The sequence below is a fragment of the Rhinatrema bivittatum genome, unplaced genomic scaffold (genome assembly GCF_901001135.1).
Source record: "Rhinatrema bivittatum unplaced genomic scaffold, aRhiBiv1.1, whole genome shotgun sequence".
NCBI lineage: Eukaryota > Metazoa > Chordata > Amphibia > Gymnophiona > Rhinatrematidae > Rhinatrema > Rhinatrema bivittatum.
The window spans coordinates 127616-141311 of record NW_021820706.1 but is presented as its reverse complement, the minus strand read 5'-3'; the positions used below and the strand labels follow the sequence as shown (position 1 = coordinate 141311).

The following is a 13696-nucleotide window of genomic DNA, read 5'->3' as shown; positions in this document are numbered from 1 at the left end:
GAAAAACACCCGATATGTTACATGAAGGAACCTTGCCACAAAATATGATTATTGTATTTGTTTAAATATGTATAAGCCATTGCATAACTTTACTAATTAAATAAAATTTTTGATAGTCATTTCCAAATATCCTTCCCCTGGTCCTATAACTCAGCATCAACCTGTTTCACATCCATAGTGTTTTGTTTTTTTTTAATGTAGCACAAGAGGCATGAGGGTTAGTGGTGGTAGACTTAACATCCTCTCCCATTTTTGTATCAGCTTCTGCTGCTGGTTTTTGGTGGCATCTGTTTCTATTTGTAAAGCTGGTACAGTGAAGCTTGAAACATTATTGAATTTGCAGTTCCCCCTAAGATATGTGGGGAACCTCTGACTCCTTTCTCCACACTAGATGTCCCCCAGCCATTTCACAATATGATTGATATGAGACCCTGTAGGCTACAGATGCTGCCTGCTCCACGAAAAAGCTGGAGTTCAGCTAGAAGGGAGAAAGGAGTTGGCAAACCCCACATACCTTAGAGGGGACAGTGCTAAAGAATCTGAGCTGGTTCAGACATCCTTGAGTCTTTGGGTCTTCCTTTATATCGGGGGAGCCAACTGTGGTCCTCAAGAGCCATAAAGAAGTCTAATTTTCAGAATATCCTCAATGATTATATATGAAGTAGCTTTGCATTTAATGAGTGTTGTGCATGCAAATTTATCTCCTGCAAATTTGTTGTGGATATCTTGAAAACCAGGCCTGTTTATGGGTCATGAGGATCAGAGTTGGCCACCTCTGCTTTATATCATTTCATTTCTTGGGTTCATATTGTCCTGAGCAACTAAAAATATTTTATCTTTGCTTTTGTTGACCGATAAGGATAGCACTCTCCCTAAAGATTTTTGAAGAGCCACTTTTAAATCTTTGTTTCTTATGCTGTAAATAAGGGGGTTAACAAGTGGCATTAAAAAAGTAAAAATCACAGTAACCAGCATATTGTTATCCATGTTGTAGTCTGAGCTGGGTTGTAAATAAACACACATCAATGTGCTATAAAACAAAATAACCACCAAAAGGTGAGAGGAGCAGGTAGAGAAGGCTTTGCGTCTGCCCTCTGCAGAATGAATGGATTTCATTATGGAGAGGATTATGCAAACGTAAGAGGTCAGGATAAAGACAAATGGGGTGAGGTCTGTAAACACCCCTATAATATAATTCAGAAGTTCGACGGAGGAGGTCTCTGAGCATGAAAGTTTCATAAGTGCAGTGAAGTCACAGAAGAAGTGAACTATTTCATTGGAGCTGCAGAAAGAGAAACGTGATATAATTATGACTTGTGGTAGTGTCTCTATAAAACCTGTTGCCCATGAGAAAGCTGCCAGAAGAACGCAGATCTTCCTAGTCATGATGATGGTGTAATGCAGGGGATTGCAGATCGCAACATAACGGTCATAGGCCATGACAGCAAGAAGTATAAATTCTGTACCTGTGCAGATCAAGTAGAAGTACATCTGCAGAATGCAGTCACTGAAGGATATCGCATTGTTCTGTGTCAGGAGGACCGCCAGAAGTTTGGGCACAGTGACCGTCAAAGAGCAGACATCGATGAGGGACAGGTTGGCCAAGAAGAAATACATGGGGGTGTGCAGGTGTGGATCAGCACATACTATGCAGATAATGAGGAGGTTCCCCAGCACGGCCATCAGGTAGATCAATAAGAAGAGGGTGAAGAGAGGGAGCTTCAGTTCATGGAATTCTGAGAACCCCAGAATCAGGAATTCTGTCACGCAACTGTGATTTCCCATTTTCCTGTATTCATACTTTATTCTATGCTGAAATATGAATAGAGAACAATCAAAAAAGGAAACTATGTAACAAGAAGACTTTGCTATTTTAACTGTAAGCATCTTATTTGTTTCGTTCTGTGCCTTGTTTGTCTATCTTATGTTTGTCTGTACAGCACTGAGCACTAGAGATGTCAATCGGAACTGGAATCTGATCGGTTGCGGTTCCGATTCAAAAACTTAAAATTTTTATCGTCCGGCTCGATTTTTTTTTTATTGGCTGCACCAGATCCAATAACAAAAAAACCCTCCCCCACCCTCCAAAACCCCCAAAAACTGTTTTAAAATTACCTGGTGGTCCAGTGGGGGCGTGGGGAGCAATCTCCTGCTCTCAGGCCATCGGCTGCGTTAATAAAAATGGTGCCGATGGCCCTTTGCCCTTACCATGTGACAGGGAATGCGTGCCATTGGCCAGCCCCTGTCACATGGTAGGAGCACTGGATGGCCAGCGCCATCTTTAAAGATGGGAGATTGCGCCGGTACCCTCCCCACTGGACCACCAGGTAATTTAAAACATTTTGGGGGGGGTCGGGAGGGTGGGGGATTCATTTTAAAGGGTCGGGTGGGTTTAGGGGTTGTTTTGGTGTGCCAGTTTTCCCGCCCTCCCCTGATTTACGATTTTTCACAATAAATCGGGGGAATTTCTATTGTATCGCGACTCTAACGATTTTTGATGATTTAAAAAAAATCTGACAATTTTTTTAAATCGTCAAAAAACGATTCACATCCCTACTGAGCACATCTGAAAGCTCTACACAAATTAATAATAATAATAATAATAATAATAATTTAATATGAAATCAATAAGAAAAGGAATCACAGTTGAACTACAGAGTCCATAGTGTAACACAACCACAGTCACATCACCTCATAGTCACTCTGTTAGATAGTCACATATTTATATCATTCATAGGTTACAGTCACACAAATTAAACAGTCACAGCATTGCATACTTACACAGTGACATCAATCCTCATCTGCAACTCCACAGTTCTTTATTTAGGATATTTTTCCTAAAGTTCCTTTGTATTGTCCAGGCGAGGACAATTCCATCAATGATTCTATGACCAAGATAATACAAAGGAACATCAGAAATAGGGACATTTGAAAAGGAATTCAGCAGGCTTTTAATAATTTCATCTGCTAGGATCCTAAAAGGAACTCTTTCCTCTGTATCACTGCATTGACAGGGGTGAATTTTCCAAGACTTTCATGGTATTTGTGAACATAAAATTGTCATATTGCTTATATGTGGATTAAGCCAGTATTCAGACCACTGAAAGTATGTGTGTGCTTCCACTGTTGCACTGAACAGTATGGGCCAGATTTTAAAAGGGTTACACGCATAAGGTACGCGCATAACTAGGGGTGTGCATTCGTATTGACCGCATATGAAAAACGCTACGCATATTTTGTTTTTAACTTAAAAAAGTGATGTGACATAAACGATCGGATTTCCCACATATCCAACATAGCTATGTTGGATATGTTGGAAATCGCGATTGTTGAGCCAAAATAAAAATTTAAACCCCCTCACCCTCCTTAATCCCCCCCCAGACTTACCACAACTCCCTGGTGATCGAGCGAGGAGTGAGGATGCCATTTCTGCAATCCTTGGCGAAAAGCATGTGACGTCGGCGCCACGTCGAGTGACGCGGCGTCACGTGATTCCCGGCGAGTTCGCGCCGGAAGGCTCGTTCGGCCCAAAAAGAACTTTTGCCCAGCTTGGGGGGGCCAGCTTGGGGGGGCCTCGCCGGGAATCACGTGGCACCGACGTCACGTGATTCCCGGCGTTGTCGCGCCGGAAGGCTCGTTCGGCCCAAAAAGAACTTTTGGCCAGCTTGGGGGGGCCTCCTGACCCCCCCAAGCTGGCCAAAAGTTCTTTTTGGGCCGAACGAGCCTTCCGGCGCGAACTCGCCGGGAATCACGTGACGCCGCGTCACTCGACGTGGCGCCGACGTCACATGCTTCTAGCCAAGGATTGCAGAAATGGCGTCCTCACTCCTCGCTCGATCACCAGGGAGTTGTGGTAAGTCTGGGGGGGGGGGATTAAGGAGGGTGAGGGGGTTTAAATTTTTTTTTTTGCACATATGGACATATACCCAACTCATTTAATTTTTTTTATGTCCATATTGACCGCAAATGGGACCCCCTTTGGACATATTGACATATGGACATAAACTTTTGCTCTGCACATCCCTACGCATAACCCTTTTAAAACACCCCTGCGAGCCTATGCAAAATAGGCTCGGCGGCGAGCAAGCCCCGGGACGCGCGTAAGTCCCGGGGCGTGTGTTCGGGGGCGTGTGGCCGAGTGCCCTGACACAGCGGCCTGTGTCGAGGCCTGCTGCGCCAGCCGACAGCCGGCACGAGTAAGTTACTACTGCCCGGAGGCAGGCGTAACTTTGTGGATAAAGGTATGGGGGGGTTTATATAGGGCCCGGGGGGTGGAAGAATGGGCAGTGCGCGCAGGGCTCAGCGCACGCAAGATGCACGAATCTGCACCTCCTTGCGCACTCCAACCCCGGATTGTATAAGATACGCGCGGCTATGCACATATCTTATAAAATCCATCGTACTTTTGTTTGCGCCTGGTGCATGAACAAAAGTACGCGTGCGCGTAGATTTATAAAATCTACCCCTATGTGCAAAGAAAGGGAGGATTCTGAGTTCATTCCAAGGGCAAGCTGCAGGGTCAAAAAGTACATTTTGTTATTAATTATTTTTATTTTGCTTTTCAGCACTTCAAAGCAGATTACATTCACCTACTTCTCTATCTCTAGAGGGCTTTAAATCTATGGACCTGATTTACTAAGGCTTTTCTCCCATTCTGCATTTATGGGGAAAAAAGCTCAGTAAATGAGGCTCTAAGTTTGTAACTGCAGCATTGGAAGGTAAAGGGACTCACCCAAGGTCACAAGGAGCAGTAGTGAGATTTGAACCTTGGCTTAAAGCCTACTGCTCTAACCACTAGGCTATTCCTCCACTCATGCATCGATTTTGTAAGTGGTGTATGCAATACATCATCAAACATGCGTGCATGCTTTGACCGCTTCTAATTGCATCATGGAAATTAAATCTAACTTCTCTTTTGCAGTTTTTGGGTTGGGCTCTTTGGGGTGTTGGTGAACTTGTGCCTGGAGGTATGCACGCACAAGTAAATACACACTTACATCATCCAACTTAATAAAATACTCATCCCCACATGTAAAATGAGGATTGTTAAATGTGCATGTTACAAATCTTTTGTGCAAAAATGTATGCATTTACTTTTAGAAAACAGATGTAGAAACTACACAGATCTCTGTATAAATAAATGAATGTGATATTAAAACATATGCGCATGCTTTTGGCTTAGAGATGCGTGATATTTTATAAATGGTGCAGCTAACAAAATGCAGGTGTAACTTCTGGCATACCTACCGATGCATGTATCTTCTGAGATATGCCCATTATTGACCATTCCCCTCCTACTATCTATAAATTCCTACACATGCATTGCCAGCATCAGGCTCAGGTACAAGAATAATTATGTGACTCAGGGCTCTAATAACTTTGCAAGTTTTAGAGCACTTGGTTATCAGTTGGTGCCAATCGATGTCCCAAGAATTTGTTCTCCCACTGTTGTTAGGCTTTAGGGGTTAATTATCGTAATGATTTACATGCCTAAAATTCAGTTTTCTGCATGTAAGTGGCTGTTTGAACATAGCCTGGGGGTCAATTCACATAAAAGTACACACTTGACCTTCTTGTTCATGTTCTCTTATGCAAACCAGCAGTAGAAGGCTCTGGGGTAGAGTTGGGGGTGAGGATAGGATTTATGCCTGCAGTTTTGCATTTTCAAAGGTATGCGTGTATGTTTGCACACAGAAGTTATAACCTGCTTGGACTAAAAGTAACTTTCTGCTTGTGAAAGTGCACATCCTCCCAGCCAAATATGCAAGGATTTCCAAAGTGAACTAATGCATGTACATTTACTTTGAAAATCCTTAGTAGAATCTGCATGCAGACATTACCATTATAAATAATTACTCTCTCTTCGACTTCCTTCCATTAAAAGCATCAAACAAAATTCCCCTCTCACTATTGACATTCAACTCAATCAATATCTCATGGTTTTACCCATGCACAACAGAATTCAATGATAAAACTCTTCTTACCTTAGACTTTCTCCAGACCCGCCCATCTTCAAAAGCTCATGGGGTCCTGTCATTTTCTAAAGCAGCAGCTAAAGCACCAAGAGAAAGAAAGAAATACCTTTTACCCAACTGCAATTGCTGTGTGTATGTCTATCACAGAATTTAATTTGAAAAGTACATGCCTGCCTGCACAAACCCATCTGATGATTAAAAACCAGCTACCCCCATACATTAAAATGGTATGGGCTGGCAGAAATAAACTACATACAAGGGTGGCATACTCACATACATTTTTTAATTGTAAATACATGCTCACGGTTTCCAGCTATGCCTCCCATCTCTCCTACTGAATGTATAATTTTAACATGGCTAAAAGTTCATGGGCTGTGAAAGTTGCACATACCTTCCAGTAACTGCAAAGCCCAGTTATGTGAATGCAGCCCACCTAGCCAGGGAATTCTATTAATTAATTCACTTATTTACTTATTTAGATTCACCTACAGCGCCACCACCTGTGCTGAGCAGATTACCTCAATCCCTTATATTTCATACATAGATCCTTAATAAGACTGGAAAAAAATGTCTTACTCTGCAAGGTGAAATAAAACATTTGTAACTTGAGTTATGGAGCTAAAGAACCCTTGCTCCTATATTCATACATATCAATTGGAAATAGCGCACCCTCCTTGACAGTGACAGAACAGACAGGTGAAACACAGACAGTGCAGCGTCAAAATCCCCCAATTTTATACAGCCTTGACCTCAAAGCAGTCAGAATCGTTCTCAGCTGAGAAGATGCAACATGGATCTAGTTAGAAAGGGATCATTCGCAAGTCAGCCCTGCAATCGAGCCAATAAATCAGATGACTGCAGATTCACAATTAGCACAATTGAAAAATGCTGGTTCTGGAGATTCCTAGGAGAAGGAAGACATTGGTACAGACTCTCACTCAAGTTTGAGTTCTGAGCTTTCTTTCTTGGCGAGTGGCTTCTGCATCACTGGAGAGGCTGAGGATTTAGGAATGCTTAAGTTCCCTGCTGAAGACATTTGAGACATGAACCCCCATGACACAATGCCCTTGCTTTGTATTTTTCTTCTAATTAATACTTGTTTTATCTACAGCCCTTGGTGATTTTTCACTCTTTATGATAATCTGGTGTAATATCTCATTAGTAAGGTTACATAATTTTCTCTGATTTGTACAGTGCAGAGGCGATCCAGAGAAGGACTGCCAAAATAATATGGGGTCTGTGCCAGAATTCCTATGAAGTGAGGCTGAAGCATCCAATTATGTACAACCTAGGAGGGACAGAGGAGATATGACAGAAACATTCAAATACCTGAAAGGTATCAATAATATGCAGGAAGGAAATTGTTTTCAATGGAAGGGGACATTATAGAACAAAGCATCTTTGTGCTGGTTTCAGACTGAACACAATATGATTTTACCCAAGGGGATTCTGCTTTCACACCAACAGGACTATACCTTGGGAGCTTATCCAACACACATACACACACACGTACATGTACACTCTGACTCAGTGCAACATGGTTCCAGGTCTTTCTGATAGGTTTATTTGAAAAATAAACAGGGCTCGTGCTTCCATTAAGCAAACTAGGTGGTCACCTAGAGCAGTGGATAAATCTTTTTCCCATTGTGATACACCTGACAGAGTACACTCATGTGTGCACATTGCCCATTACAATTCACGGCAAAAATATAAACTAAATGTTGTGGTCCCAGTCACGGCAGCCGCAACTGGCCCCTTACCTTCTTGGTCCCAGCTTGTTTCCCAGGGTCTGCGGCCTGTTTCGCGGCATCCCCACGGGGGGAGACGCTGCCAAAAAGCCCCGCCTAGACGCCTTCTTCCTAGGCGTGCGTGCGCAAGCCGCACTTATGAAGGCCGTTTCCCACCACTGGAGGCTCCGCCCTACCCGTGTCATCAGATGCCTCGGCCTACTTAAGGCTGCCGCGGAGCCCAAGACTTTGCCTTGCAACAGGGTTCCTTGCGGTTCTCTGATTGTGCCGTGCCCCGGAGTGTGCTATTGTGTTAGCAACTCCTTTCCTGCCTAAGACTTGCCTACGCTCTGTGCCCAAGTCTAGCTTTTGCCTGGCTGCCTGTTTAACCTCTTGCTTCAGTTCCAGCTTGGTCCTTGCAGCCAGCCCTGCTTCAGTTCCTGCCTGGTTCCAGTTACCAGCCTGCTTCAGTTCCTGCTTGCTACAGTTCCAGCCTGACACCTGATCCCTACCTGCCTGCTCCAGCTCCAGCTGCCGTGATCGCCTAAGTCCCAGTGGCTGGGCTCCTACGGGCTCCTCCCGGGGGAGCACCAGTTTCCAGGGTGAAGCTCACGTCCAGCTCCTGCCTGGTACCAGCCTCCCGACCTGTCCACCTCTAGAGACTATAGTACACCTCTCCCCAGTCTCACACAGGTCGGCCCAAGGGTCCACTAAACACTCATTTCACAACAGATTGCAAGGCCATGGACTCGGCCGAGGTACCAGGTCCCCAGGACCTTCCTGGGTTGGCCCAACAACTACAACAGCAACAACAGTACCTTGATGGCCTGGCCGGTTCCATTGGGCAACTGGCTGTCCGAATGGATGCCTACGACATTCGCCCTTCGCCTGCTGTGGATTTGAGACCCAAGGATACAGCTTCATCCGTGACTCAGCTGCCACCACCTACCCGCTACGCTGGAGATGCTAGGACCTGCCGTGGGTTCTTGAACCAGTGTTTCGTACACTTCTCGCTTTTGCCCCGGCAGTTTCCCACGGACTCTGTCAAAGTAGCGTACATTCTTTCCCTGCTTGATGGAAAGGCCCTGGATTGGGCCTCGCCCCTTTGGGAGTGTAACGACTCCTCCCTGCACAACTTGCAACAGTTTGTCACCAACTTTTGTCAGGCCTTTGACAGCCCGCCAGGCCTCAGCTACATCGGAATTGCTACAGCTTCGCCAAGGATCCCGTTCCCTGGCGGACTATGCCTTAAACTTCAGAACTTTCACTCAAGAAGTGGGTTGGCAGGATGATAGCCTTAAAGCCATCTCCTGGAAGGGTTGTCAGGGTGCATCAAGGACGAGATTGCCGCCCGGGATCTCCTGAAGATCTTACCGCCCTTATTAACATGGCTGCCCGCATCAATCGCCGCCTGCAGCAGCGAGCACGAGAGTTACTCCCGACAAGGCGCAGTCCTGTCCGCAGTTCCTCACGCCCACTGTCTTCACCTAGGCCTGCTTGTCCTGAGGCCCCTGCCTCTGAACCCATGCAGTTGGGCCGAGCACCACTCACTCCGGAGGAAAGACAACGCCGCCGCTCGATGGGCCTGTGTCTTTACTGTGGGAAGAAAGGCCATTTCTTGGCACGCTGCCAGGAGCGTGCGGAAAACTCCAGAACCTAGGAGGTTGAGAGGAGCTCCTCCTAGGTTGTGCCTCAGCTCCTCAGAGTATGATACCCATTACCTTGGAATTCCCTGGAGGGTCTTTGGAAACCCTCGCATTTCTGGACTCTGGAGCTGGAGGTAATTTTATCCAGCAAGACTTGGTCTCTCAACTGCAAATCCCGACACAGAAGCGAGAAGTACCGCTCCAAATTACCTCTATTCAGGGAACGCTCCTTCCAGGTCGCATATTGACCGCCATGGCTCCCATCACAGTCCGCACCGGGGTGATCCACTTGGAGGAGATAGCCTTCTTGATTCTCGAAAAGGCTGTCCACCCTGTAGTGCTGGGGCTGCCATGTCTCCAAAAGCACTCGCCTGTGATTCAGTGGGATACTCTGCAAATCACGAAGTGGAGTCCCTATTGCCTTTCTCATTGTATGAAGGTTCCAAAACCCCCGGCGCTCCTGCTCTTGCACTCCGCCCTTGGACCTCCAGCTCCTTACGAGGACTTTACCGATGTCTTCTAAAAGACTAAAGCAGAAATTCTTCCACACCACCGCCCATACGACTGTGCCATTGACTTGTTGCCTGGAACCACGCCACCTCGGGGTAGGGTGTACCCCTTGTTCCTACCCGAGACCCGGGCCATGTCCGAGTACATCACGGAGAACTTGGCAAAAGGATTCATTCGCCCGTCAAAGTCACCTGCCGGGGCAGGATTCTTTTTCGTCATGCTGGCGGCCCTGTATCGACTACCGAGGGCTCAATGCAATTACGAAACAGGACCTCTACCATCTCCCATTGATCCCAGAACTACTGGATCGACTTCAAGGTGCAAGAGTCTTCACTAAGTTGGACCTATGGGGGGCCTACAACTTAGTTAGAATCCGCCCCGGAGACGAATGGATGATCGCTTCAATACCCACGATGGGCATTACGAATATCTTGTAATGCCCTTTGGCCTGTGCAACGTGCCAGCGGTCTTTCAGCACCTGATGAATGAGGTGCTACGGGACTTGCTTAACACCTGTGTCATCGTTTACATCGATGACGTCCTGATCTACTCCCGTGATCTGCCCACGCACCGCCATCATGTCCGCCAGGTGCTCCAAATTCTCAGAGAGCACAGCTTATATGCCAAGCTTGAAAAATGCAGCTTCGAGAAGACTTCCTTGCCATTCCTGGGGTATATTGTTTCGGCAGATGGCTTCCAGATGGATCCGGAGAAAGTTGCTGCAATCAAGAATTGGCCGCAGCCGAGGGGCCTCAAGGCGTTACAACGTTTCCTCGGCTTTGCTAACTTTTACCGCCATTTTATCCCTGGCTACTCTCGCATAGTGGCTCCTCTAACTGCCCCCACCCAGAAGGGAGCCAATGCGGTGGACTGGCCTACTCCAGCCTGCCAAGCCTTTGAAGAATTAAAGAAATCCTTTTTACAAGATACATGCCTGCGCCGCCCTGATCCCAGTCGACCGTTCGTTGTTGAGGTTGATGCCTCAAATGTAGCTGTTGGAGCAGTCTTAAGCCAGCACTCCGACAAAGGGCAACTTCTTCCATGTTCTTACTTCTCAAGGAGGTTTTCCCCGGCTGAAAGTAACTATGGGATCGGCGACAAGGAATTACTCACCGTGAAACACGCCCTGGAGGAATGGAGGCAGTGGCTAGAAGGAGCCAAGCACCCCTTCAACATTTATATGGATCATAAGAACCTCTCGTTCCTGCACCAAGCCCAGCATCTGAACCCGAAGCAAGCCCGGTGGTCTCTGTTCTTTGACTGGTTTGACCACTCTTCGATACCGCCCTGGTTCAAAGAACGTGCAAGCCGATGCCCTGTCATGATCCACCGAAGTGGAGGAAACCCCTGAGACGCCCCAGTACATTTTAGATCTCAGGAAGGTGTGTCTTGCCGCCACCTCTGTGTCTTCCGAAGAAAAGACTGTAGTCCCTCGCCGCGCTCGAAGGGCATGTTGGCATGGGCCCATGAATCCCTCACTGGAGGGCATGCGGGTTGTTCCGGAACGCTAGACCTCCTCAATCGGTACTATTGGTGGCCAACGGTAAGACAAGATGTACATCTCTTTGTGGACTCCTGTCCCACCTGCACCTTGCAGAAACCATTGGGAGTGAAGCCCAGAGGTTTGTTACACCCCTTGCCTATCCAGGTAGAGCCATGGACGCATATTTCCACCGACTTCGTAATGAATCTCCCTGCATCAGATGGGAACATGGTCATCTGGGTTGTAGTGGACCGGTTCTCCAAAATGGCGCATTTTGTTCCCCTGTCAAAACTGCACTCTGCACCTGACCTGGCCAACTTGTTTGTTCAGCATGTGTTCCGGCTTCACGGTCTTCCCCAGGACATAGACCGAGGACCACAATTTACTGCCCGCTATTGGAAGGTGTTATGTAAACGCTTCAAGGTCCAGCTGAGCCTCTCGTCAGCCTTCCATCCACAGAGTAACGGGCAGACCGAAAGTACAAATCGGACACTGAAGACCTTGCTGCGTTCTTTTGTGAACGAAAGACAAAACTACTGGGCCAAACTACTCCCATGGGTGGAGTTCTCATACAAGAAACTTACACACTCCGCCACAGGCAGTTCTCCCTTCATGGCTGTCTATGGGAAGCAACTTTGACCGCCCTTGCCCTCGCCAGAACCCAGTGCACTGCCAGCAGTGCAACTCTCTGCCCACCAGCTACTTGCCCTCTGGACATCCATCCAAAAGAAAATGCAACGGGCTTCCCAAGCCGCTAAAAGATGGGCAGATAGCCACTGCCAGTCTACCTTCCAGGAGATCGTGTTTGGTTGAGTACCAAGAATCTACAACGTCGGATTCCTTCCCGCAGACTCGCCCCCAGATTCTGTGGACCATTCCGCATTGCCGAGCGCGTAGGAGCTGTCTCCTAACGCTTGCGCTTACCCTCCTCTATGCACGTGCACAATGTCTTCCATGTGTCACTTTTGAAGCCTCTCATCCTCTCCAGGTACCATCCTCGAGCTCCTGAATCTGCAGACCCTGCGGTGTCAGGAGATACCCCCTACCAAGTCCGGGAGGACCTTGACGTCAGATTCCATCAATGTCGCTGGGAGTACCTCATCGCCTGGGAGGGTTGCGGCCCTGAGGACAACACGTGGGAGCCTGCCTGCAACATCCTTGATAAGGAGTTACTGAAAACCTTCCACCAAGACCATCCAGGTAAACCCAGGCCTGCTAAGAGGGGGCTTAAGAGGGGAGGTACTGTTGCAGTCCCAGTTGCAGCAGCCGCGACTGGCCCCTTACCTTCTTGGTCCTGGCTTGTTTCCCAGGGTCTGCGGCCTGTTTCGCAGCATCCCCACGGGGGAGGCCGCCACCGAGAAGCCCCACCTAGACGCCTTCTTCCTAGGCGCGCGCACGCAAGCCGCGCTTATAAAAGCCGTTTCCCGCCACTGGAGGCTCTGCCTTACCCATGTCGTCAGACGCCTCGGCCTACTTAAGGATGCCGTGGAGCCCAAGACTTTGCCTTGCAACAGGGTTCCTTGCGGTTCTATGATTGCGCCGTGCCCCGGAGTGTGCTATTGTGTTAGCAACTCCGTTCCTGCCTAAGACTTGCCTTCGCTCCGTGCCCAAGTCTAGCTTTTGCCTGGCTGCCTGGTAAACCTCTTGCTTCAGTTCCAGCTTGGTCCTTGCAGCCAGCCCTGCTTCAGTTCCTGCCTGGTTCCAGTTACCAGCCTGCTTCAGTTCCTGCTTGATACAGTTCCAGCCTGACTCCTGATCCCTAGCTGCCTGCTCCAGCTCCAGCTGCCGTGATTGCCTAAGTCCCAGCGGCCGGGTTCCTACGGGCTCCTCCCGGGGGAGAACCAGCTTCCAGGGTGAAGCTCACGTCCAGCTCCTGCCTGATAGCCTCCCGACCTGTTCACCTCTAGAGACTATAGTACACCTCTCCCCAGTCTCACACAGGTTGGTCCAAGGGTCCACTAAACACTCATTTCACAACAAATTGTGAATAGGTATTTGAGATTCTTTGGCTCCACTGAAAGTCTGAAGTGTGAATGAATCCCTTCTAACTAGATCCATTCTGCAATTGCTCAGCTGAGAAATTGGTTCTTTCTGCTTTGAAGTCAAGGCTGTATATAATACTGAAGATTGTGGATGGTGTGCTGTCTGCATTTAACTTGCCTGTTCTGCTTCCATCAAGGAAGGTGCACCATTTCAATTTTTTGCCGCGGCAGCAGGACCCGAGAGGACGTCCAGGAACCCAGGAGCGAGGTAGAGCTGGGAGAGAGGCCCGCGCGTTCGGCGCTTGAGCCCATCGGGGTAAGGCCATTACTCTCGCCCTACCGCCGTGGGCCCCCGCGCCGACCACGCGGGGAA

At 47.9% G+C, this 13696-nt stretch overlaps 1 protein-coding gene across 1 annotated transcript; it reads right to left on the bottom strand.

Annotated features, from left to right (window-relative positions):
* Positions 1–780: 780 nt before the first annotated feature.
* Positions 781–1785, bottom strand: LOC115081980 (olfactory receptor 1361-like). The gene has a single exon (XM_029586218.1). It carries the CDS (start codon positions 1783–1785, stop codon positions 781–783), a length of 1005 nt encoding a protein of 334 aa, XP_029442078.1.
* Between the last annotated feature and the right edge of the window lie 11911 nt (positions 1786–13696).